Consider the following 27,658-nt stretch of genomic DNA (forward strand, 5'->3'; position numbering starts at 1 on the left):
GTTAACTTTCAGTTCTGATCTGATATGTGCTTTTTTTCTAGCCAATTGCTCAGGTGAGCGATGTGGCCCCTGGGCCTCTTGTTACTTTGACAGAGAGAGAAATATGGCGGGGAAAAACACGTTGGAATACGTAGTTTATTTACAATCTTATAAGATATGTATTAGCGTGAGTACAGGAAAGTATTATAATACAAAAGTATTATAAAACTTGCATTATACTACAAATCTTATCGTGTATACCGGCCTTTAGAGTCGAGGAGAAAGGAGTGTTACAACGCACTTTGAAAAATTACGCACTTTGATTTTTTTCAAAGTGCGTTAAATTTGAGACAAAGCTAATTCACTTTTAAACAAGAGGCCCACGGGCATTAAAAGTCACCTGAGTTTCATGTAACAATTTTCCACCAATTTAATTTGGTCCGTGTTTTAACCCAAAAGCCATAAAAGTCACAATTTTGAAAGACGCACTATTGTTTAACATAGTTATACACTTAGCATACTTACTTATTATTCAGATATTGATCAGAGTGACAAAGAGAGAATGCATTTCTACTTTATATTTACCAGCTGTGCACATTTTCCTACAAGAACCAACCATGGAGCCACCTATCTAAAAATTTTGTGAATTTTATCATAAATTTTATTTCATCATAAATGGTTGATTAATACCAAAGAGCAGATTTCAAAGCATTAATTTATTTTCAGACTAAATCCCCCCTCTAGTACCCCTGACCCAGGGGGCCTGAAATTATTCATTCTTGAAGATGAACAATTTTTCATCACAAATATATACTTAGATCGTTTGCATAAAATCCAGGAGTGAAAGAAAATATTTTCAAAGAATCTAAGCATTTTCACTATACATGTATAATTATTAGAGCCCCGTCCTAGCACGAGAACCCATCAACCCAGGGGCCCTGAAATTCCCAAACTGGAAAGAAGCTTCCTTCTTCATCTTAACTATGTACATAGTTATTTGGTTTAATACCTAGGAGCAGAGAAGAGGATTTATAGAGAATTTATGCATTAAGAATTTATAATACATTAACAATATAATATGTAAACTATTTTCTGCCTGCTGTAATTTTATGCAAATTTGAATTTTTGCAGATTAACAGCTTGATGGAGATTTGGTGGATTTTGTTCAGCTTTTTAACTGCATCATGTATGGGTAAGTGTTTAAGTACACTAAAGTATCAGTCTCCTTTTACTTTGAATTAATATAAGTTAACATTAATAATATACAATTGATTAGTTATTTATTATTGTTTGACCCCGATTCGGCAATATATCAGCCACATTTCTGCACAATTGGTCAGCACTAAACGTCCAATATTACTTGACTTTTTAAGTAATTGTTAAATGACATTTCATAACAAAACCTAGAATAGACTCAATTAAGACAAATGATGAATTTAATTTTTTTTCCAAAACAGGACAACTGAATGTCATTCACAGCAGACCCCCGTCTGTTTACATACAGCCATATTCTGAAGTTTATTTTAATGAATTTGAACCTTTGAGACTTCCCTGCCAGGCAGATGGATTACCAAAACCAACGTAAGTATTTGATTTGAATATGTAGCGAACAGGCTCGGGGTAATGCCAAATATAACGGTAATTCCCTACAGTAATGCTAGTAAAGTGGAATGTCAAAACAATCTCCATTACACATGATGGTTATTAACTGAATTATTTCTTGAATCTAGAGTGATGTTGGCTTTACACATTATATTATAATGCATCATTTTTGTACATATTTTTTCATCTTATAATTCATAAATGGTCATAGAAATAAGTTATATTAAATAATCTTTTAATGTAAGAAACAAGAATGGAACAATTTAACTTCATATCGATTAAATTTTTTGTATCTTTTACATGTATACACTTTGATGTGTTTGCCAACATAATATCAGATTTATTATAAAATTCTACAATTTGCATGCATACGCAAATAATTCATACCTATATTACACATGTAGATAAGCTTTAATTTAAAAACAATCATTCAATTTCTGCATTTAAAAATACTAATTTAGGAGAGACATACTTGTTGAAATTGCTCCACTGATTCATCAATATTGGTACCGTATATGATTCATTTTATGACCCCTTCATTGAGTCTATCAATTTCGTCATCTCTGCATATTTCTCCCGTTGCGTTTGTGTAACTTTCATTTCGACATCTAAGACAAAATGTTATCCTTGTTTACTTAATATATATCGAAAATTCAGCTTTTTTCCTGTTAATAATTTATAAGAAATGAAAGAGAGAAAAAAGAAACAGATAAAATAAAAAATGTTTCACTGCACAAGGAAGACAAAGAGGGCGTAACGGGTAGGACACAAGGGATGCCTACTCTTCAATGGTATCTGATTCCAATGCTAGTATTTTGTATATAGAGCCTGTGTTTGTTCTGCTCCTGATTGGTACAAGGGGAATACAATGGAATTTCGTGCTTGAATATGAATTGTTTGAATATGCTTTTGTGTTGAATACTGTATCCTTATCTCCATATTTTATCACTTTTTCAAGACTAAAACTGAGAGAAAGGGAAAGAACATAAAACAAAAAAAGGGAAGTTAGCATCCCTTGCAGTATTGATTAACGGAGAAAAAAATCCACAAAAAGCGCAATAAATACACATTTCTATCAATTGAGGCATTGTAGCTCTCTGGTTCTTTATCTCAATTTTTCAGACCAGCAAGGTATACAGATCTGCAGCTGAATTTACATAAGAAGCTACAGATTTATAAATAGTTAAAATTTAAGAAACAATTTAAGTGCAATTCAATTGTAGTTTTGGGGGTTTGTTAATAAATGTACATTTTATCCTTATTTTTTTTTCCAACGTGAAGTATATTTATATATTTTTAATAAGAGAAACTTCGCATAAAAGTTATTGAGATATGAAGTGTTAAAATGGTTGAGCTTTAAGTGAACGATTTTTTAAGCAAACAAGAGAACCCCGAAAAATTGAATGCGTATTTTCTGTTTTGAAAGTCGATTATACATTACCAATGTTCAAGCAGAAGATTATAGAGAAGGGAAGGCCTACCTCTGTATGTGCATTAATTGCTTTTTGAGGGAAAACACTTATGATAACGACAACTTCATTATGCCAAGTGGAAGTAAGAGAAAAAATATATTGAGATAGAATTCTGAACTAAATGTTTTTACTTAGAGTATTATTCACAGCAGCTTATTAACAATAAGATAGAGCAGGTGCTGTATGTTTCGTTAAGCCTTTCAACTTGCGGCTGAATTTCTTAAATGTATATTTTTATACCCCCCGCTTGAAAAGTGGGAGGTATACTGTAATTGGTATGTCCGTCCGTCCGTACGTCTGTCCATCCGTCTGTCTTACGCCTTTGGGTACCCATCTCTTATCCGCAACTCCTCTTATACCACAGGGTGAAATTTACTGAAACTTTCACAGAATCTTTAAAACATATTGTCATTGTGCATCTCTTATTTTACTTTTTGACCCGACACATATTTTTGGTTTCCCGGCCACAGTAAAACATGGACTTCGCCATTATAACTATATGGGAGGCGGGTGGGATCATTTAGTGAGCTCATTGCTCATAGTACCTCTAGTCTTGGCTGTTTTATTTGCTGGATATTAGAATTTTTGATTTTTTTTAAAAGAAATTAACCAAAGTTTGGAGTACCTGTCTCCATGAATCATTTTTGTTTTGGAAATAGTAAAAAAAATCATGCAGCTTAAATCAAATGAAAATTTATTGCATCACCCCTGAATTGATATGTTTTTTGGTTTGGTTTTTTTAAATGGTTCTCCCACTTTGTAGGGCAATTAAGTTAGTCGTTTTGATATCATTTTCTATTATTTATATAAACATCCTTACAAAGTAAATATTCAAGTTTGGGCATTGATAAGTGGGTGAACAGATAAAATTAATTTGTTAAACATTCTTATAAATACTCTTTTACGATAAATATTTTCGTTTTATATTTTAAATAAAAAGAGGAAAATATATTCGCGGATAAGAAAGGAAAGTTGAAGAGGATGGTATAATAATGAATTATCTCGTTAGGAAGAAGCTTCAAAAACTAAATGCATTTGTTTTGTACCGGTTTTGTAGAGTAGGTTTTTCACCCTCAAATCTTTTCTCCGAAAAACTGGCTCTAGAGTAGAATTTTCCCCAGGAACACTGGCTCTAGAGTAGGATTTCCCTCCAGGAAAACAGGCTCTAGAGTAGGATATCCCCCATGGAAATCCCACACCAGAGTCAATTTTCCGGGGGAAAATTCTACACTTTGGAGTAGTTATGGAGTGCGATTTCCCCCAGAGCCAACCCCCCCCCAAGATATAATTGCTCTACTTATTTTTGATGAGGAATGGTTGGCACATTGCTACAATGTACAAGTGTCCCTTCTTCAAAATGGTGACCAATTGTATTGAACATACGTACACGACAAATGGACATGATCATTTTAAATCTGATTTTTCTTGGCTACCGTGGAGCCTTTTTTTAATTAAAATAAATTGATGAAATTTGAGAGAGCTGTAAGTTTCCTCTGTGTCTGTCTACTTGTCCATCCGTCTGTGTGTCCCTCTGTCTGTCTATATCCCAAATAGTTTTTCCGCACTTTTTTTTAGATGCTTGAAGACATTCAGCTGATTTTTGGCATAGGAGTATGTAATGTTTAGGAATTTATTAGATTTCTATCACAATCTGTTTATAATTGATTTGACACGTAAGGAAAGTTAGCTCTCTGACTCTCACAGAGTTCAGTAACCTACTGACATTATTCTGAAATTGAGTCACCTACATTTCCTGTTTCCCAGGCTCCAAAGACATAAAATATAAAACGATTTTGGTACAAAGACACTTACTTGCTAACTGATATCCAATGTAGTCAGGCTGTATATATATTTGTGCTTATTAGATAAACTATATAAGATATATACCGGTGTTGTTTCTGATATATTACAGAGTATATCTGGATGAGTTAAAGTTCAAGTATGCATTTCGTTTCGCTTCATTTTTTTTTTAGGAATTACGACCTTTTCCTTTTTTTTTTTTTTTACAGTTTTTCGCAATGTTTTTCTAAACGATTGGCGATATAGAGCAAATTTTTGGTAGGCAAATTTCAAATTTGCACTTCGTTCCACTTCAATTAATTTTCACAGAATAATGACATTTTCAATTTTTAGCTAGATTTCACTTGTCGGAAGGAAACAAGTATTGCTAACGCAATACCCTCATAAAGCCTGCTATACACGTATTGTATAATGTAAATATAACATGTCAAATATGAAAATCCATAAGGATAAATTACACAAACAAACTTTTTCTATCGAAATTCAGAAATTTTGGCTAAATAAGATGCCTTTCTCAATTTAAACGTGGTATTTCTTAAGTGAAACAACTTAATGTATGAGCAAGCCAAAATGAAATAATTTGACGAAAAGTTCAATTATGCAACTTTACAGTTCAATATGTTTCTTAAAAAATATATGAAATATATGAACTTATCTCAAAGTTTCTGGGGACATTTTCAAGAATGTATTTTAATATTTTACACAATCCAGACCTCCATTTTTTGTTTGTTTCATCATATTTTGAGAAAATTAACATTTCCTTTGAAAGCTATATTTCGTGATTGAAATTTCATGATTTAAAAAATACGCTTAAAGAATTCTTATAACATATGTTAAAAAAACACTCGTTTATCTTTTAAAATCAGTTTGTCGCTGATTTTTTTTTTTTTTTTTTTTTTTTTTTTTGCAAAAATGTTGCGACTGTGGTTTATATTGATTATAACAAGGGGGAAATCTTACTCCGAGAAAGAAAGAGGGGGAAATTTGGCTCTGGTGTAAGATTTTCCCTCGGGGAGAAATCCTACACTAGAATACCATTTCCGGGGGAAAGCTTGCTATGGGGGCAGCGTACGTTTTTGTTAAACCTTTGTAATGAAAAATTGTTCAAATACCAATCTTTACGAAAAAAGTTGAATAATTCTAGTTTCTTATTGGGTGGGCATTAAAGATTCAATGTTTGACCTCTATGCGAGATGTAGGAACTCGATGAGATGTTGGATCACTTACGACACACAAAAGGCAGAGCTTAATGTCATCTCAGTGGCGTCGGTAGTCTAGTGGTTAAGGTGCCGGAAAGGTTGTGAGTTCGATTCCTGGCCGCGGCAAGTCGACGTTGTGTCCTTGGGAAAGGCACTTTAAACGAATTTCTTCACTCCATCCAAGTGTAAAAGGGGTACCTGGCTATAGACAGTGAAAGATATTGTCAGAATGTTAGTGTTTTAGCGCCTTAACGGCAGCTTGAGAAAGATTCTGGATTGTTATGGTCTGCTGGGGTAATAGTGCATTTTAAAGCGCTTTGAGTAGCATTTATGCTAGAAAAAGCGCTATATAAAAACAATCATCATCATTATCAAACAACCATTTGCATTCGCTGGTAGTTAACCTTGACGGACCTGAGGTTTACATCACGGAAGACAGTAAAAGATTAATTAATGTTCATTAATTAATTAATGTTAATAAATTAATTAGATATTTTCATGCAACAGTTTTCAATATATGCCTCTCAATGTGCTTTAAAGTTCTTTGCAAAGCTCCATAAATCACTTCTAATTTCATATCATGTTAATAAACATTGGTATCTAAAAATTTCTACTTTTAATTAGACCTTTCTGAGAAGTTCAAAGAACCTTGAAGCACACTGCGAGGCATATAATGAAAATTGTTGCATGAAAAGATTTAATTTTCAAGCTTCATTTAAACACTTTTTGAATTAAATTATAAATAAAAGAGTTGTCCTTCCTGGCTGGGGGTCGGAGTCCCTTCAAAACATCAAAATAAAAGGTATATCAAAACATTTATTGAATGTGTTCTCGTGCACAATGCGTTTTGTCGACCCTCGAACCAACATATCTGACTTTGATCTAACGGCCTCGGGCAAACATGTTGGTTCTTGGGTCTGACAAAACGCATGTTGCCTCCTACTCAGTCAATAAATGTGTAATGGTACATGTGTAACCTCTGGTTTGTAGCCTCTCCAGTTTTGAGACCTCCTAAGTATCTTTGGGCATCACCTTCTGAACAAATTGGTCTAAAGGGGGAAACAAAGTTTCGCTTGGGGAACAGGAACTCACGATCCCTAACCTGACGGCGGATGATGCCGGACTGTACGAATGTTATGATATAAACACCCAGGGACCCCGAGCCGCCAGAAATTTTGTTATCAGAGTGGAATGTAAGCTATTCGCCTGTAGTAAGAATGCCTAATCCAATAATAAATTATATGTAGTTTGATACAATACAATTTTAGAGAAACGGTAACGTTTCTGAAACAAACCTATCTGAGTTTGAAATGACAGGTACCCTTTCTTTAATTGTTTAATAAACAATTGAGTTAATGCGTGGCAATAATTGTTTTTATTTCGTTAAAAAAATGGGGGGAAATGGAATTTTAGTATCTCATTTGAAAGACCCCTTTTGTATATTTACTTGTAAATCTGAAGAAACACATTCCCATTATATTTTCAAAACGAAATTTCATGAAATTTACAAATTAACATTAGCCAAGCCAAATTGGGAAGATGAGCCAAAAGATGTGGAGACTAGTCCTGGGGCATCTGTGACATTCATCTGCAAGGCAAATGGTATCCCACACCCAAAAGTGACATGGTTCATTAATGAAATCAGGCTGGAGGATATTATACCTTATACTTGCATGTATTACTTTTTTTTAAATAAATAAATAAATACATACATGTACATGTATTTTTAAATCATATTTCGTGAAATATATTCTTTATTTTTATATTACAAAGATATTTCTAAAGTCTGTTTTTTGTTTTTTGTTTTTTTTTTTTTTTTTTGTACTTTTAAGAATATTTGTAATTTTTTTTTTAATTTCAAGAATCTAGGGTACCAATCATTCAAAGTGACAGATTCCTGAAACCAGATGCCAACAATTTGACCTTTGTGAACTTAAACAAAAATGATCACATGGTCATACAGTGTAACGCTTCTAACATCCACGGTTATGTGTTTTCTGGTGTCTATCTTAACGTGTTTGGTAAGTGATGGCATCTTATTTTTCAAAACTAAATAATTGATGAGTCATTTTATGTCATTGAAATTAATCTTTAAGTTCCAAACAACTGGCTGACGCATTCTAAACCTCTGCATGCTTTACAGACCATTTTCTGAATTTAAAATGTAATTTTGTGCGGGGATAATTGCTGGACGGTAAAATACAATGTATATTAATGTGAAACTTTCAAGGGTTAAAGATCGTGATAAATACTAGCCGGGACGTGACTTTTTGTTTGTCGTCAGTACTGCCCGCCGTTTCCTGATTCAAATTTAAAAGGTCGAATTTTTAGAAATGTTTTGTTTCTCGATATTTTTTATTGAAAATCCAGGAATCATAGAGATTTTTTCCAACATGCTTAATATCTAATTTGTTTGAAAATTTATAAAACATTCAATTCAATCAGATGTTTTCTCAGACGCCTGCATAGATTTTATTGCTTACGTCGGAGAAAACATTGGATTGAAATTCTTCTTTAATTTGCAATTGAATTTCAATCCACCTTGACCATTCTCTTAGGGAAGGTGTTATTGATTCATCAAAATTACAGTAAGTATTATATCAATTTCACTATTATATAAAATGAATACAAATAAGACTTTTCTATGCAATTTCTAAAAGAGAAATTAATGACTTTCTCAGGGATAATAGGACAGGGAAGATTGCGTTTTTTGGAAATGAATATTTCGCTTACGAACATATACTCTGTTCTGCAAAGGTAATACAATAGGTAATCTGACAAAGAATTGCGTTCTTCAGTCATTTGATCTGTGAGCACCTGTAAGAAATTCCAACTCATTGCTAGCAATGATAAAAAATGGAGTGTGTCCTTATGTTTTTTTTAAACAATAAAATGTTCATTGCCATCTCGAGAAAAATATTTTGCCTGAAATGGCTTAAAATGATTGACTGATTGATTAATTGTTTTTTAACGCCCCTCTCCTCTTGAGAATATTTCACTCATATTGAGACGTCATCACTTGCTTGTGGAGATTCAATTTTTTTCCTATATTTGGCACTCAAGGACATTAAGCATTAAGGAATCCTTTCGTGTTAGCATCTACTGCGACTCGGGACCTTTGTTGAAAATGTCTTATTCGAAGGACCGGTCTCCACGTCCCACAGTGGATTGTAGTAAACTAAACTTTGAATAATAATTTTGATTCAATGTTTTTTCAGGTGTCTGCGTTGAATTCTACCCATCTATTTCATTGTGATATTTTCCATAATAAGTATTTCTTCTTAAGTGCGCATTCCTGTGTGTCTCAGTATTACTAGCATATGTCTATAAATACATCTACTTGCATACATACATACAAAGATGGAGAGTAGGATGGAGGACCTCTCGTTGCTTGCAACGAGTTTCTAGTGAAACAAATGATTTTATTCTGTACATGTTTTATTTAATACTTGACAAGGCTGTTAAAGTGGAAAGTCACAAATTTTTACTGAATTTTTCCATGTAGATATAGTTGTAGTATTGAGTAGAGGTACTTGTTATCAATGAGAATATCTGTTTTCTTTTAGGAAGTCTGGACCAGTAAAAATACATCTAATGCTACAATCAGGAAATATCCTTTGAACACGAAAGGAAACAAATTCATATCTAAATAATGTATATGTAATCGTTGGAAAGTCAACCTCTTTTAAGAATCTTGATGTAAAAATAAACAAATATAAGCTTTGTTTCATTATCTGTACATGAAACTGTATATGAAAATACACCTGCATTTCAGAAGTTGACTCTATCAGATAGGTCTTGATGGGACGTTTTGTTTCAAGAATTTCTCTGAAACTTTGATCCCGCCCTACCCCCAGGGTAACCATTTGCAAAAAAGATTTTAGAACTTACAATTTGTATAAAAAAAAAAAAAAGGGGGGGGGGAATCCTATTTCCTGTGACACGGGACTTCTGTATACTTATCCAAAGTCATGGTCTCTACGTCCCACAGTGAAATTCGAATCCGTGACGTAATGATCAACTCCGTATTTTGCAACTCTAGAGTAGACATTCTAGCTCTGCTAAAGATAAACATATTTCGGTACATAATGCTATATGAAATCAAAAAAAAACCTGAGAAAAAAAAAATCAGCAAAATAATCTAAAATTGTTTGATGTTTTGCAGTTCTTTTATTTTTGTAATTTCAAATTCATCAAAGAGGCTTGGTTTAAAAATCATATATATGTAATATTTACTTTAAATTTAAATTTTATGCCTTAAATATCGTGAATATGTAAAAAGTTGCAGCAAACATTAAGACTTAAAAAGAATAATTTCTAAGAAAAGACAATTAAATCCATTAAATTGAAAACCAGCAGATAATAAAACAATTATATCTATTCTTTTATCTTTATTATAACAATGAAACATCTTTTCATGGATATTATAAAATGCCACGACAAATAATATTATCTCTTGATGTTGATCTAATTACATTTTCCTTATTTTTTGTCCCCCGCTTTCACTGTACGTGGGGAATATAAATTTGGGTATGTCCGTCCGTCCGTCCACCTGTATAGCTGTTCATCTGTCTGTAATGCTTTCGTTTCCGCGCGATATCACGCGAACTCTTTGATCTTTCGCAATGAAATTTTGCCTCGCAACTTCCTATGGCCTACAAAGAACCTGATTGATTTTAAGGTCAAAGGTCAAAGCCATAAATCAATATATGAACTTTAAGAATTATATATGAAATCAAGAGTCAATCAAAAAGTTCCTGGTCCTCTTTCCTGCTATAACAAGCAAGGTTGTCCGCGCCATGTACGTCTCTATTCTATTCAAGATATTGTAAGAGAATTTCAAATTTATAATCAATTTTGATTTTTTATATGCTTTTCGCTTTTTTTTTTATCCAAAGCATGCTGCGCCACAGTATTTGATAATTTCACCTGAATAAAAATGCTGTTGCGTGTATGACAATAGAGACTTGTTGTTAATGGTAGGGATAATTTCGGCAAATCTGTAAATTTAAATAAAATAATAAAAATGATAAATAAATACTTGTGCAACAATATTAATCTTTCATATCTATTATAGTTGTACAGGTAACAGCTTGTGTAAAATACACAGAAGATAAAATACACGACAGACATTTGATTTTTTTTTTTAATTACAAATTACGAATTTATCTCTTGGCTATGGCAAATGTGTCGAAGCACTGATAAAAGCGGCAGGTAAGTATTTTTTCTCTTGTAATAAAACAATGAATATTTATTTACAGATAATCATTTTTAAGCATACATGTACAACAAAATAAATGCATCCATAATATCAACATAGCTGTAACATATTCTAATTTAATATCAACATCGCTAATTCATTTAAAGATGAACAGCAATAGTCCATATGTTTAACCTGTTTTCAAGTAATAACGCATTATTTTTCAACACAGTATTGAAAATAAAACACAGAGCTAGTAAAACAGGGGACAGAGTTATATTCCGTAAAAAATAAAATAGAATAATATTATTGATAGATGCAATGACTTTATGAAAAGCATTCATTACTCTGAATTTCTACATGTATAGTTTGATTTAGAAAAAACGCAATTGGAATTATTATTATTTTTTGCATAAGGCATCTGAACTGGACAAACGCGTACGGTCCTGGGAGAAATACAATCATAAAATTAAAGGGGTACAATGAATTGCACGTCAAACGTTGCAATATTCGATCTTTTCCATTTATTTTGTATATTTTTTTTTTATTTCTATTGTATGTTTTTTCGCACTGTAAAGTTTTCCATTTGTACGTATTGTAAATGTTTTATTGACATCCCATAAACAGGTAAAATTTTTATTTGCACTGTAAAATTTTCCATTTGTGTTGTAAAATATTTATTAGCATGCCATATAGGGTTAAATTTTCATTCGCATTGTAAAATTTTCCATTTGTATTGTAATATTTTTATTGACATGTCATAAAGGGTTTAGCCTTCAAAACTGTAAAAATGTAAAAAGAAGATGATTAATGCACGTTTAATTGCAACACTTACGAGCAAAGACATATTTAAAAATTATTATATTTACATTTGTAATGATACTTTTTAAATGAATATATGTTGCAGAAAAGTTTTCATGCCACCACTTGCTGTTGGCGGACTGTTAATTAAGACCAATAAGCAGCAAGGAATCGTTTTCTCGCAAAAAAACTACCACGACACTGGACCTCAGTTTATACCGTCTCAACCAAAAGACGGTCTCCCCAATTCCAAACCCGTGATGTTATATTGGACAAAAGAACTATGCTTATTATACAATTTAAAAGCAAATATACAGGATTAAAGTTTATAAAAATTTATTATATGCTTTGAAAATCTTTTTTTTTTAATTACATCAATTTTTTACCTTTAATTTTGTATAGATTAATTTGCAGGATCTCGAGAAAAAATGATAATGTAAACCATGAATACAGACGAACGAACAAAACAGAAGCCGGTCATGGTCAGACTACATCATGGGAGGTTCTGGTTAAGGTGAGTTAAATCATGCAATATACTTTCATCACCTGCATATATCTCAGTTGATTCGATATGCAAGAGCATGCTCTACGTTTGTCTAAAACGAGGTAGATTATTGACAAACAAGTTGACGAGCCATTAATAGAAGCTGTCTCGTTTAAAATCATCATTTCGTAAGTTCTGTGCTTGAAACAAATGCCCATTTCAGCAAAATTAGTATAATTTATCGTTGAGTCAAATACTGTCTGACGTTTTTCACACTAATTGTTAATCCATTATTTAAACACTGGATCGACGACGGGTTTTCCGTTATTTCCCGAACATGACAAGGAACACACAGCAAGTGTGACCTGTCCGCAGGAGATACTCACTCCTTCATAGCACCTCATCCAACCTCCGATGTTTTGTAGGTCCGTGTTTGCTCTGTTCCTATTTTATATTGTTTCATGGACTTTTGATCTTGAATACTGTTCGTTATCTAAATGTGTTTCATTAAATTTTATAAAGGTCATATATGCTTCAAACCATAATTTCTGAAGTATTGCAGCCAAATTGTCATGTAAATTATTAAATGATGATTATAAACGATGGAAATTGCAATTTGAATTATTTGTTGTTTACAACAGTCAATAGTTAGGACGAACATTTATCGGTAAGTTGTACTCGCATCTTATTTTCTTTTTCGATTTTTTACACATATTTCGTCGTGTGTGTGACGCGCAGTTATTTAGAGCGTCTGTCCTATAGACTAGGATTGAGAAGGATTCCCTTAAATCGCGAAATCGAATTCAAATGTGGATGTCGGACCTTCAGATGGCATTGTATAGACCAAGTCCCGCATCGCAGTAGGTGCTTGCATGAAAGGATCTCTCGCTGCTCAATGACTCTAATGGCCGAGTATAGATCTACAGTAAGTTTTCAGAACTTCTTCGGGAATTGATGGTGTCTCCATGAAATATATATATAGAAAACACGAACAGTACTCAAGCTTTAAAGTTCAATACGCAATACGAAATTGGAGCAAAGCAAACACAGACCTCCAAAAAATCAGACGTGGGATCAGGTGCCATTGAGGAGTGAGCATTTGCGGCTCACTCTTCCAAAGCACCTGATCCTACCTCTTATGTTTAGGAGGTCCGTGTTTGCTCTGCTCCTATTGTGCATAGTTTAAAGGACTGTTTAGCTTGAACACTGTTCCATCTCTATATATTTCATGCACGTGTATATTCCTGCTTTTTCTGAAAGGTTCGAATTCCACGGTAGGACGTATCGCAGTGTGTGGTTCATGACTTGAATAAGACTTTAAAATTTTGCATTGAGATATACAAGTAATTTAAAAAGAAGTTGAAATAAAATCATGTTTAAAGATATGAGTTGTTTACTACCTTATGTCGTACTGTAACTATGGATACGAGCGTTAAGGCCATCCATCAATTATGGATTTTATTTTTACATGTACATAAACGAAACATGTATATATCATCTACAGGTTTTGATTGTTTGTTTATGTGTTGTTTAATGTCCCTCTCGAGAATTTTTCACTAATATGTAGACGCCACCACTTGCCAATGCAGATAGCTGCAAATTTTGTTCTATACTCAACACTCGCCAGGGAAGAATCTTTATCGTACAAGAACTACTGCGACAGTTTGTTCGGTCTCATTCAAACGACCGGTCTCTTTATCATATCTACAAGTATAAACTGCGGGAAAAATATCTTTTAATATTTCTTTTAAAACTGTCTGGCCATCTTGATTATATTTGTGTAAAAATAGCAAATTAGTATTGTGAATAATTCGGATGAAGTAGAGTTACAATACGGGATAAAATATCTGGAATGTGAAAAGAAAACATTTTCTTGAACATTTTGACAGAAAGAGGAATCAATGTAACTCAAGCTAAGATTATGGCTTTTAGACCTTTTCATTTTTACAGATCGTATTTTATAATAATTGATAAGATTTGTGCGTAAAAAACACTTTGGTTTGAAGCATTTTATTGCAGTTATGGATAGGATTTCATCTTCAAAGCTCTAATGGGGATCAAAAGAATTCGTTAATCATTGTTTAAATAATAAGTAAATTATTTTCTGCCTGCTTGAATTTTACATAAATTTGTTTAGATTTGTTTGCAGGGTAAAAGCTTCATGGATATTTGGTTGATTTTGTTCAGCTTTTTAACTACATCATGTGTGGGTAAGGGTTTAAGTACACCAAGATATCAGTATCCTTTTCCTTTGAGTTAATATAAGTTAACATTTATAATACAATGGATTGATTATTATTGTTTGACGCCGAGTCGGCAATACTTCAGTTATATTTCCGCACAACTGGTCAGCATTAAATGTCCAATACCACATGACATTTTAAGGAATTGTTAAATTACATTTAATAACAAAACCTGGACTAGCCTCAGTTAAGACAGATGATGAATTTAATTTTTTCCCAAAACAGGACAACTGAATGTCACTCTCCCTAGACCCCCGTCTATTTACATACAGCCAGATTCTGAAGTTTATTTTAATGAATTTGAACCTTTGCGACTTCCCTGCCATGCAGATGGACTACCAAAACCAACGTAAGTATTTGATTTTAACATGTATCGAACAGGCTTGGGGTAAATGCCAAATATAACGGTAATTCCCTACAAATGACAGTAATGCTAGTAATGTGGAATGCAAAAATCTGCATTACAGATAATGGTAATTTAATGCATTGTTTTCTCAAATCTAGAGTGATGTTGGCTTTATACTTCATTTTAATGCATCATTTTTTTTGTACATATTTTTTCTTCGTTATAATTCATAAACGGTCATAGAAATAAGTTATATTTTTTTCATGCAAGAAACATGAATTAAACAATTTAACTTCATATCGATTTAAAATTTTTGCATCTATTACATGTATACACTTTGATGTGTTTACCAATATAATACAAGAGTTATTATAAAATTTTACAATTTGCATGCATACGCAAATAATTTTCATACCTACATGTATATTACACATGTAGATAAGCTTTAATTTAAAAACAATAATTTAATTTCTGTATTTCAAAAATACTTATTTAGGAGAGACATACTTGTTGAAATTGCTCCTCTAATTCATCAAAATTGATTCCGTATATGATTCATTTTATGACCCCTTCGTCGAGACTATCAATTTCGTCATCTCTGCATTTCTCAAATTTCTCCCGTTGCGTTTGTTAAACTTTCTTTCCGACATCTAAGACAAAATGTTATTCTTTTTTACTTAATATATATCGAAAATTCTTTTTTTTTTTCCTGTTAATAAATTTGAAGAAATGAAAGAGAGAAAAAGAAACTGATAACATAAAAAATGTTTCACTCCACAAGGAAGACAAAGAGGGTGTAACGGGTAGGACACACGAGATACCTACTCTTTAATGGTATCTGATCCCAATGCTAATATTTTGTATATAGATCCTGTGTTTGTTCTGCTCCTGATTTGTACAAGGCAATACAATGGAACTTTGCGCTTGAATATGAATTGTTTGCTTTTGTGTTGAATAATGAATCCTTATCTCCATATTTTGTCACTTGTTCAAAACTAAAACTGAGAGAAAGGGAGAGAACATAAACAAAAATCACTTTCACTTATTAAACGCTAAAAATAGTATACATGTGTAACTTTATATGCATGTTCATTAAAACTCGTTTAGTGTGAATACCGATATTGCGATTACAGGGGTAAAGCGAAGTTTATCTTTGATCCCAACTTATAGCAATTAAAAGAATCTTTATACGAATATAATGAATTACGGATATAGCAAAGTAATTTCATAGGTCCAAGAGACTTCGTTATAACCGAGTTTTACTTTATATTGTTTTTAGTTTTGATTCTGAACAGATACAGATGGACATTGAATGGCTTGCACTTGAATGCTGGCAATAACCGGAACGTTGGATTCACAGACAATGGAAGCGGAAGCATCAATATATATGATCCAATTAATTATGAAGGAATTTACCAATGTTTTGCTGAAAACGATTTAGGAACATCTGTGTCAATTAATGTTAACGTAAGGTACGTAATGCTTTTTGTGCTTGATTTTTCTCTGTTATGCATGGAGTATATAGTTCTCATTTCTCTTTCTCAGAAAATTATTTCACAATTATTGCAGGAATATATTTGTACATGTAAAGGAATTGCTTTCAAAATCATTATCTCCGAAACTACTCAAACTTATATGAATTTGTAAAGAATAGAATATTTTGATTTTAGTTAATTAAATCTGCGTCTTAATAACCATGATTTGAACTAAAAGAATGATGACCTAACTGGTTTTGTGTATTGTATTAATGATAATATTAAAAAAATCAAGTTCAACCAGATCTGTTTATTGAATTATGTGCTCACTATTATTTTTTTTTTCAAATATCAAAATAATTCTACAATCAGAATGTCTGAGTCCCAATTCAGAATTTGGGAGCAAATCAAAACCTATTTTAATCAGATTGATATTTCTAGGATGGCAAAGTTGGAAGACTTTGAAATAAAGGCCCCTGTTACTCACCGCCCCCGGCTGGGAGGGTCAGTCATTCTAAACTGCACCCCTCCTTCTAGTTTACCCCCAGCTGAGGTTCAATGGGTGCTTAAAACGCCAATGGGAATTGAGCCTATCGAATACGACAACCGAATCTCAATGGATCATGAAGGTTCGTTTTTAATGCATGCTTAAATGGTGCAATGATTTGTGGTTTTATGTAAGGTAGGAACTTCCCATATTCATGACAACTAATTAATAAATTGGCAATCATATTTAGGATTTTATTCGATGAGTTTTTACTCAATCCCCACATCTATATAAAACTATTCACTAAACCTATGTATATATAATTATGTGTATCAAACCCACAAACCTACGCAGGATTTCAATAAGAATTTATATAGAGATAACCCTTCTCGGAAAATACTGTAAAAATATTACATTTGGCTGTGCTCTCTTTGAGGGAAAGAAACTACAGCTAGTTCATGTACCACATTAAAATATGTCTCGCACATACATATGTATATACATAATAAAAACATTAAGAAATGTGCTACTTGTCAAACTGTGTATATTTATTGCCCACAAAAACTGCGATGTTTCTTGATTTTTTTCAACATTCAAAATATTACTAAACGTGTGTTTCGAATTCGTACATATGAGAGTTTGTTTTGATTTCTATATAATTTACAAAATTTTGCACAATTTTTTAACTTTAAGACAACTTTACTACTTCCATACCTGAACTGCGTGGACAAGTCATGCATTCAAATAAATTAACTAAATGCCACCTCATATGGCAGTTTCAATATTCAAAAAATTCAATGGTCTTCATATAAGGCTCAGGAGGGCTATAAACTTGTTTTGTCGTTGAAGTGGTAAAATTGTATACTATGCATGCACGATCAATAGAAAATTTTGAGAAGGTAATCTAAAATGATGACAAACAGTATTCAAAATCAAAGTCAATTTAATCATACTAAATGAAAGCAAAGCTAACATGGACGTCGAAAACATTAGCGGTGGGATCAGGTGCTTTGGAGGAGTGAGCATCCTCTACAGCATAAATATACGGAGAAACCCAGAAATAGCGCATTTTTTGTGAACAAAAAATACCTTTTTTTCAATTGAGGCACTGTAGTTCTCTGGTCGTCCATCCACATTTTCCAGACCTGCAAGGTACAAATCTGCAGCTAAATTTAGAAAATAAGCTACATATTGATAAATTATTAAAATTTATGTAACAATTTAAATTCACTTAATCTAATTGCACCTTTTGTTTGTTAATAAAATGTACATTTTATCCTTCTTTTCTTTCTACTGTGAAGTATTTCTATATATATTTTGGGATATGTAAGGGCAATTTTTCAAAAAAGTTACTGATATTATAGTGTTGAAATGGTTGAGCTTAAAGTAAATTGGTCTTTTCAGCTAAAAAGAGAACCCCGAAAAATTGAAACTTTTCCGTTTTTGAAGGTCGACTATACATTACCAATGTTCGAGCAAAAGATTATAGAGAAGGAGAGGCCTACGTCTGTATGCACCTTAATTTCTTTCTGAGGAAAAGAACATTTGACCACGACAACTTAATCATCCCAAGTGGAAGTAAGAGGAAAATAAAACTGAGATAGAATTGTGAATTTAAACTATAGTTTAAGGTAGCCTATGAACAAGCAGATAAAAAACTGTTATTAATTGTGTAGCTGAATTTATCAAATTAATAGTTTCTTGTCCGTTTTATTTTCTAGATATTAGAATTTTTGATTTTTTTTAAAGAAAAGAACTATATGCGGTATATTGCATATATTTGCCCCCACAAAAGTCAAATTTTGAAAACTTCCTAAAATGTGCTGAATTCAATAAATTGTATGAGAGATATAAATTAACAGAAAATATTATAAAGTCAAAGCAGTGTATTCACAATTTTTGTTTTCATGACGTCACAAACTAGTCTGATTTTATATCCTTTTTCAGAAAGAGGACAAAATGGACAAAATTTCAACAATTTTAGCTTTAAAATTTATAGAGCGCAAGTTTGTTCAGGAACAATATTGACATATTTCATTGATATTATCATTCTACACATTATATCAAAATATTGATCCTGAACACACATGCGCTCGGTGTCTTTTACTCAAAATATCGTCGAAATAAGTACATTTTTCTGTAAAATTTATAAAAAAAACTGAAATTTACGTCATGTTTGTGACGTCATTACGTACATATGGCGTCATTACTTATGAAAATATTCAGTGCTTTGAAGTCAGCATATACTCCCCTGTTTAAGAACTTAATTAAATATATCTCCATCAAAGTTTGATTTGGGGGGCAAATATTGGTTATTACCGAATAAAGTTCTTTACCAAAGTTTGGAGCACCTGCCTCTATGAATTACCTTTGTTTGGGAAATAGTAAAAAATCAGCTAAAATCAACTGCACTGATATGCTCTTGGTTTTTTAAAATGCTTCTCTTGCGTTTTAGGGCAATTTAGTTATGTTTTCATCATTTCTATTATTTATATCAATATCCTTTCAATGTATACAAGTATATTCAAATTTGGGCATTTATAAGTGGTATAAGCATTAGATTAATTTAAGTATTCTTATAAATATACGGTAGTATATTTAGGACACGATGTTAGTCTTTTAAAGATACCAGGAAAAACTTATCTTGTGAAATCGACATATTATGTCGTGAAAATGAGATATTTTGTTGTGAAAACGACTTCATATCTCGTGAAAACGACTTATTATCTCGTGAAAAAAAAAATAAATTCAATTTAATTTCTCTTGAAAACGACTTATTATCTCGTGAAAAAAAAATAAATTCAATTTAATTTCTCTTGAAAACGACTTATTATCTCGTGAAAACGACATATTATCTCGTGAAAACGACATAATATCACGTGAAAACGAGATAATATCTCGTGAACATGACTTATCATCTCGTGAAAACGAGATAATATCTCGGGAAAATTACATTTTTTTTCGACTTAAGATTGTTTTACATACATTAGATAACCTAATTTAGTAAGTTAGTATTTTGCTATTCCTTGTGAAATCTCTTTCATATTCATTTCTGTTTTCAGATTTATTGAGTAAATTCTTTATGTACGTCCCTGGAATGTAAACACATGCTTAAGTTGAAAATGTACATTGCATTTTTACATTTACAAATGTAAAAATTTGCAAAGTACCAAAATTCCACATCCGATCTTTCATTTCCACGGTGTCGATCTTTCATTTTCAAGATATATTTAGTCGTTTTCACGAGATGATATCTCGTTTTCACAAGATAATATTTCGTTTTCACGAGACAAGTTCTCGTTTTCATAAGATAATAGAGAGGTTAAGCAGAGTACCGTGTACGTATGTCTACGTGTACGTGTAGCTAGGGAAATCCCCTAATTTAATGCAATTTACGTCATCAGTTTTGCATACCTCGTAATTCTACAAGTTGTACACAACGTGTAGATTCGCAAGTACACGTAGGTGAAAACTTGTAACTTCTTAAACTCAAACTACAGAATAAATATTTTAGTCGGTATTTAGTATGAAGTTGAGAGTTTATTACGAACATCCAATGTATCTTTTTTATTTCAAGTCATAGATTTATTTGATACAAATGGATTGTAAAGTGACATGTTGAAATGACGTTTTACACGTACCGGTACACGTTCAATTTGTTAAACAGAACACGACATTTGTTACGCGTACGTATAAAATCACCTCTAGGTTTACACGTACAAGTAGACGTACTCGGTCAAATGCTTAACCTCTCTAGTAAGTCGTTTTCACCGGAAAATATCTTGATTTCAAGAGATAGTATCTCGTTTTCATGAGATAATATCTTTTTTTTTTATTATTTTCATAACAAACACACAAATAAACAAAACCTTTTTTTTCATACATGTTGGAAAAGAAACTAAGTATATTAACAATAGTTTCAAGAACATTTTCAAAATTTGACACATTAAATAGACATTTCCAATTGGACCATCTTTTTTTATAAAAAATATTTTCTGACAGCTTTTCTTTAAAGTTTAATTATATAAAACTCTCAAAATATCTTTGAAAACAATACAAGAGTTGTTTCTGGATTGCTGAAATAAATATTTATTCACTAACAGAATAATCAAGTTTATAGCTAAATGATCTTTTTCAAAACTACCAAAAACAGTCTTTACATCAAATTCAATTCTTTTTTTGAAAAATCCAATTGACAGTGCCAGCCAAACCACAGAAACTTGTGGACAGTAAAAAAATAAAAAAACATATTGAACAAAGTGAGAATCTTTAATTTTAGACAAGTGTAAGTATTTATTTGTACCTAAAATTCATGAATTATAATTGAACCATATCTCTCTTAGTTAAATATTTCAAGTTTGTATAAATATGTTTCCACTTAAAATCAGATTCCAACTTTAAATCAATAGCCCATTTGTTTTCACAAATAGGTCTGTGCTGTATTTTAGACATTAAATGATCATAGATATTTCTGGATCCTTTTTTTAGAAATTCAGGTTGGTATGGTTTACCATAAGTAGTTTTTGACAATTGTTTGACATTTGGCCATGAGTATAAAACTGCTTGCTTTAGTTCCTCATAAGTAGTGAATGGCAACTTAACTAAATAATCATTTGTGATACTTTCATAACTAATAAAATTGCCTTCTTAATTTCACGAGATGATATCTCGTTTTCATGAGATAATGTCTTGTTTTCACTAGATAATATCTTGATTTCACGATGTAATGTATCGTTTTCACGAGATAATGTGTCGTTTTCACAAGAAGATATGTCGTTTTCACTACATATTAAGTCGTTTTCACAAGATAATAATAAGTCTCTTTCACGCGATAATATCTTGTATTCACAACACAATATCTCGTTTTCATGAGAAATTATGTCGTTTTCACAAGATATTATGTCGTGTTCATTAGATAATAATAATAATTATATGGTTTTCACGAGATGATTTTTTCCCGGTATCTTTAAAAGAATAATTACGTGTACTAAATATACTACAGCATAAATGCCCTTTTACGATAAATATTTTTGTTTTATATTTTGAATATAGGAAAATATGTAAAGGAAATTAATATTATAATCGTTATTAGCTCATTTAGAAGAAGCTTCAAGAAAGAGTTACATGTATTTTATTTGTTCTTTTACAAACGTATTACACTGTATCAATTTCAGTAAAATATGATATACATACTGTTAACTAAATAGCATTTTCCGTACATGTTAATGGTACCTGTGTAACCTTTGGTTTGTAGCTTCCCCGGTTAAGAGACCTGCTGACTTTCTCTGGGCATCACCTTCTGAGCAAACTGGTCTAAAGGGGGAAACAATCAAACTCAAGTGTATTTTCAGTGGAAAGTAAGTTGAGCAGGATCATATAATAATTATCATTCATTTAATCTAGAAGACCTTGCATTTGTAAATCGTAGACTATATTAAACTTCAATTTTTTATGGATTAAACTTTTAATGAAGAAAAAAAAAAGCAAAATGAAACAAAAAGCATATAGGGATAATATATTCATGTACAAGTTTCATGAAATATATTTTATCATTTCTACTAACAAAGCAGTCTTTAACATTTTTCTAAACATTGTGTTAAATTTACCAATCGTGCATTGTGTATTACAAAAGTCCCACACCAGACGTGTTCTGGTGGAAAGATCAGAAAAGCCTTCCGGACCATCACGAAGTATCACTTGGGGGACAGGAACTCACGATCGCTAACCTAAAGGAGGACGATGCCGGAACGTACGAGTGTTACGGTACAAACACCCAGGGACCCCGCGCCGTCAGAAATTTTGTCATCAGAGTGGAATGTAAGCTTTTCACCTGTAGTAAGAATGCGTAATCCAATAATAAATGACATCTTAGTTTGATATAATATAATTTTAGAGAAACGGTAAAGTTTTTGAAACAAACCTGAGTTTGAAATGACAGGTACCCTTTCTTTAATTGTTTAATAAACAATTGAGTAAGTGCATGGCAATAATAGTTTTTATTTCGTTAAAAAAATGGGGGAAATGGAATTTTAGTATCTCATTTGAAAGACCCCTTTTGTATATTTAAGAAATGAATTTAATTTTTGAAAATTCATGAGGTTATGAATTACGACGCTTCACGCCGGCATATTTCATGTAGCGCGTTAGCATTAGCGCTTCATGATAAATATGCCGGCGTGAAGCGTTGTAGTTCATATACCTCATGAATCTTCAAAAAATTAAATTCATTTCTTATATTTACATTATTTTTCTGATGACTTGCCATAAATTTACGGTGTTCAACTGTCATTTTTTAAACAAAACAGTGTGCACTATATTTTTTAACTTTTTGACGTCAAGAGCGGTATTATGACGTAACAATGGATGACCATGCTTATTCGTCGTATATACCTAATGTGGTTCATGAGAAAATATACTGCATTTTATTTTGTAAAGAATCATAAGGGGAAATTTATTGGAAATGTAAATATTTACTTGTAAATCTGAATAAACACATACCCATTATATTTCCGAAACCAAATTGGCATGTAATTTACAAATTAACATTAGCCAAGCCATATTGGGAAGTTGAACCAAAAGATGTGGAGACTAGTCCTGGGGCATCTGCTACCTTCATCTGCAAGGTTAATGGTATCCCAGACCCAAAAGTGACATGGTTCATTAATGGAATCAGGCTGGAGGGTATTATACCTTATACTTGCATGTATTAGTTTTTTTAAAATAAATAAATACATACATGTACATGTATTTTTGATCATTTTTATGAAATATTTTCCATTATGTTAATGTTATAGAGATATTTCTAAATTACTCGTATGTTTTTTTACATTTATTTGTTTTTTTTTTTTATTTAAAGAATCTACGGTTCCAATCATTCAAAGTGACAGATTCCTGAAACCTGATGCCAACAATTTGACCTTTGTGAACCTGAACAAAAATGATCACATGGTCATACAGTGTAATGCTTCCAACAAACACGGTTATGTGTTTTCTGATGTCTATCTTAACGTGTTTGGTAAGTTATTCCATTTCAAAATTAAACTTTTTTTTTCAAAACTAAATGATTGGTAAATCATTTTTTGCCGTTGAATTAATGTTTAAGTTCCATACAACTGGCTGCTGACGCAGTCTTAACCTCTACATGGTATATTTATTAATCTACATAAGATTGTAATATACATACGTAAGACTGCCCCGGAAACGCCTTCAAGTAATTTCTTATTTTGAAATTTCCCAGAGGAAGAAACTGTTATCATAGTACCACCTGCTGGTGAGCTTAAAGTCGCAGAAGGTCACAATGCTGAGCTAACATGCTTAACAAGAGGTCAACCGAAACCCATTACTACTTGGTTTAAAGATGGGAAGCCGATACCTGGTTTAAGATACCAAATCCAAACCAACGGAAACCTTTTAATAGAGGTACATCTAAATGTCATATATATATCTCACTCCCAAATTTTATCTGCATTGCACAATATTCATTATACCTTCCACTAGAAAAGAGGTAGGCTATAAAGTGATCGGGATTTCTGTCCGTCTGTATGTCCGTCCGCTTTGGGGTACCCATCTGTTATCCGCAACTTCTCATACCACTGAATGAAATTTGATGAGACTTAATATAATAAATATACATAATACATAATATAACAAAGTACCATAATGATTGTTCACCTCCTATTTTACTCTTTGATCGGACACATATTTCGGTTTACCATAGCAAAACGTAGACACTGTCATTCTTTCTACAATATTGAAGGGTACCTATGTTTTATCCGCAACCTCTTCTTTACCACTGAATAAAATTTGAATATACGTTTACAGATTCTTGATTACATAATGCCATTATGCACCACCAATCTTACTTTTTTTATGGATAAAAGATATGTACCCTTAAACCTGACAGACAAACGGACGGGCAGACGGGCGTACAGACGGATTAGCATTCCGCTTTTCACTTTTCAAGCGAGTGGTATAAAAATACATGTTTTGAACGGGTTCATCACTTTATCATAATATTTATTCATTTAACTATTTTTTTAATCGACGTTATTTCTCAGTGACGTCATTAAGAGTCGACTTGTTTAACAAAATTGAATTTATACCGTTGATGTTCAAAAAATCTCGTGCACGGGTTAAGAGTATAACAACAGTAAGCAACGAATATTTGGGGAAAAAAATACGGCACAAACATTAGTGACAATGGCACACGATTACGTTTTTCGAAATGCAAGATAAACATGTTTCTACCATAATAAGATTTTTCTCACCTGACTAATCTGTTTTTAACATCGCCATTAAGATTTTGAAATGATATTGTATATGTATTTCTAAAATATATTTTGCTTTTTGCATGCTTTTTGACAGAGTGCAGCTTTTTCTGATGCTGGTAATTACACCTGCCATGCCTACAATAAATTTAACTTTGACGAAGCCTCGGGGGTCTTGATCGTAAGAGGTACTATACGTAAACATTAATTTACTTATAAATGCTAATATTTGGAAAATAAAAAAAAAGTAAGCTTTAAGGAATACTTATGGGTTTTTGTTTTTTTTTTTTGTTTGAATGTTCATTAACATCCCACATAAATATTTTTAATTATAAGAAGACGCAACCACTAGCAAATAGGAACAGTAATTGATACGTATGTACAATACTAAGCACTCATGGCAGAAATGGGTCGTTTTAGTGCCATCATCTTTTGCGACAATTGGCCTTAGTTTTTTTTTTACTGTTTACGGTCTGATCCGAAGAACCGGTGTAAAGACGAATAATGACCCCCATCGAATAATGGCCGGGGGTCATTTTTCGACAGCGAAAAATGACTCCCGGTCAATATTCTACGGCGAAAACTGACCTCCAGTCATTATTCGACATAGAAAAATGACCCTTTTGCCCGTAGAAAAAGTGTTTCCACCCTAAAAAATTGCAGAACCCACGTGAAGAAAAATGACCCCCGTAGAAAAATGACTCCCTGTTGATTAAACCTGAAATTTTTAGGGGGCAAAAAAAAATTAGATAAGAAGCATATTTGCCAAAATGCTCACCTGAGCTTATTTGGAATAAATTGTGGATATGTTGATCTCATAACATACGATTATAACTATATTTTAAGGTCAATGCGATGGTTCAGAATCTAAAGGAGTAAAGATTTATCGAGCCTAAAGGGTTAGGTAAACATTGTTTTTCGATAGTGGGAATCATCGTACTGACAGAAAAAATCAGCAGTATCATATATTATTTTATCCTCCGCTTGAAAAGCGGGAGGGTATATATTGATTGGGATGTCCGTACGTCTGTTACGCTTTGGGGTATCCATCTGTTATCCGCAACTCCTCTTATATATAAAAAGATGTATTTGTAAAACAGCTATGCCCCTGTATGGCAACATAGTGAAAATTAAACTTTTCTGAAAGGCAATTTAAATATAATGGTACCCAAAGTAGGGTCTTCTCACAAGAAATACAATTGCAAAATATGAAAGCCCTAGCACCACTTGTTCAAAATTAATGGCTAAGGATAAGTGTTTGAAAGGTAGGTCAAACTCAAAGGTCAAAGGGTCAAAGTTGATGGTTTCTTAAGAAAGGTTTAATGTAACAAGGATTACATTTGTGAAGTATGAGAGTATTAGTATCTACCGTTTAAAAGTTAAAGCCAAAGTAAATGAAATAAAAATTTGGCATTTTTGTGTAAAATGGGACAAACTCCAAGGTAAAGGTCAAAAGGTCAAATTTGTTGGTACCCAAAGTAAGGCCTTGTCACAAGGAATGTACACATATTGAATATGAAAGACAAAGCTACAATAAATGACAAGTTATGGTAAAGGTTAAAGTTTTTGCGGATAAACAGACCGCCAGATAGACAGACAGACATACAAACGGACACGATATAACTATATACCCCCGAATCTTCGATTACAGGGACATAAAAAAGAAATGGTCTTCAATTAGCTTTTCATTTTATGTTACAGTATAAAGAAGACGTTACAAAAATGAAAATGTTTGTTCTGATTTTCATATTAAATTCTCTGAAAAATATACTCAGAACTGGGTAAAATCGTGGAGTAAAACAAGAATTAAGAAATGTAATGAATACTGTGCGCTAAATCAAAAGGTTATGTCTACATATATAGTTTTTGCATTAGAATGTGTATTTTACACTAGCCCATAGCTTTACAGAACATATTTTTAGGTACGTGAAATACCCACCCCACCCCCTTACTTATTTAGGAGGAAGTTGATTATCAGCAAAAGCAACAACAAAAAAACTACCCTACCTTTATTTTTCTATAAGGAGGGACTAAAAATAAGCTTAAAATAATCTACTATTCTACTAATTTTCAACTGTTACTCTGCCACAATACTTTCAAGTATACCCCCACCAACATTTAAAGTATATGCTTTATAATCATGGCGAAGTAAATTATGATACGATCGAACTTGTGTGAAGGCTTAACTTCATTTCAATATTTTATGTAGAGCCTCTTTCGGTATTATTGAAAGGTATATAGAGTTTTATATATATTTTTGCTTTTCATTTATTTTTTGTTTGTTTTGATTTACAGTAATTTTT

The 27,658-nt window shown here is 32.2% G+C and overlaps 1 protein-coding gene and 1 long non-coding RNA gene across 4 annotated transcripts in view; both read left to right on the forward strand.

Moving 5' to 3' along the window:
* Nucleotides 1–1,152: 1,152 nt before the first annotated feature.
* LOC134259374 (neuroglian-like) overlaps nt 1,153–27,658 on the forward strand; it is a 36,984-nt gene continuing 10,478 nt past the window's right edge. Inside the window, exons 1-12 of one of the 3 annotated variants that reach the window (XM_062741962.1) lie at nt 13,139–13,204; nt 14,687–14,747; nt 15,006–15,129; nt 16,422–16,598; nt 17,043–17,230; nt 18,538–18,666; nt 22,343–22,445; nt 22,721–22,905; nt 23,638–23,769; nt 23,945–24,103; nt 24,326–24,507; nt 25,453–25,543. In XM_062741962.1, the coding sequence (XP_062597946.1) occupies nt 14,699–14,747; nt 15,006–15,129; nt 16,422–16,598; nt 17,043–17,230; nt 18,538–18,666; nt 22,343–22,445; nt 22,721–22,905; nt 23,638–23,769; nt 23,945–24,103; nt 24,326–24,507; nt 25,453–25,543 (1,519 nt within the window). In that variant the 5' untranslated portion in view covers nt 13,139–13,204; nt 14,687–14,698. Of the gene's footprint in view, nt 1,172–1,436; nt 1,561–13,138; nt 13,205–14,686; nt 14,748–15,005; nt 15,130–16,421; nt 16,599–17,042; nt 17,231–18,537; nt 18,667–22,342; nt 22,446–22,720; nt 22,906–23,637; nt 23,770–23,944; nt 24,104–24,325; nt 24,508–25,452; nt 25,544–27,658 lie in introns of those variants that run through there. The other 2 variants (XM_062741963.1, XM_062741964.1) reach the window with 2 other exon arrangements.
* On the forward strand, nt 3,075–7,721 carry LOC134259377 (uncharacterized). The gene is made up of 3 exons (XR_009990338.1): nt 3,075–3,135; nt 7,043–7,245; nt 7,574–7,721. It is a non-coding gene; the product is annotated as an uncharacterized LOC134259377 (long non-coding RNA).

The sequence above is a fragment of the Saccostrea cucullata genome, unplaced genomic scaffold (genome assembly GCF_032062105.1).
Source record: "Saccostrea cucullata isolate Sc308-1 unplaced genomic scaffold, CSIRO_AGI_Scuc_v1 ctg1423, whole genome shotgun sequence".
NCBI classification, from domain to species: domain Eukaryota; kingdom Metazoa; phylum Mollusca; class Bivalvia; order Ostreida; family Ostreidae; genus Saccostrea; species Saccostrea cuccullata.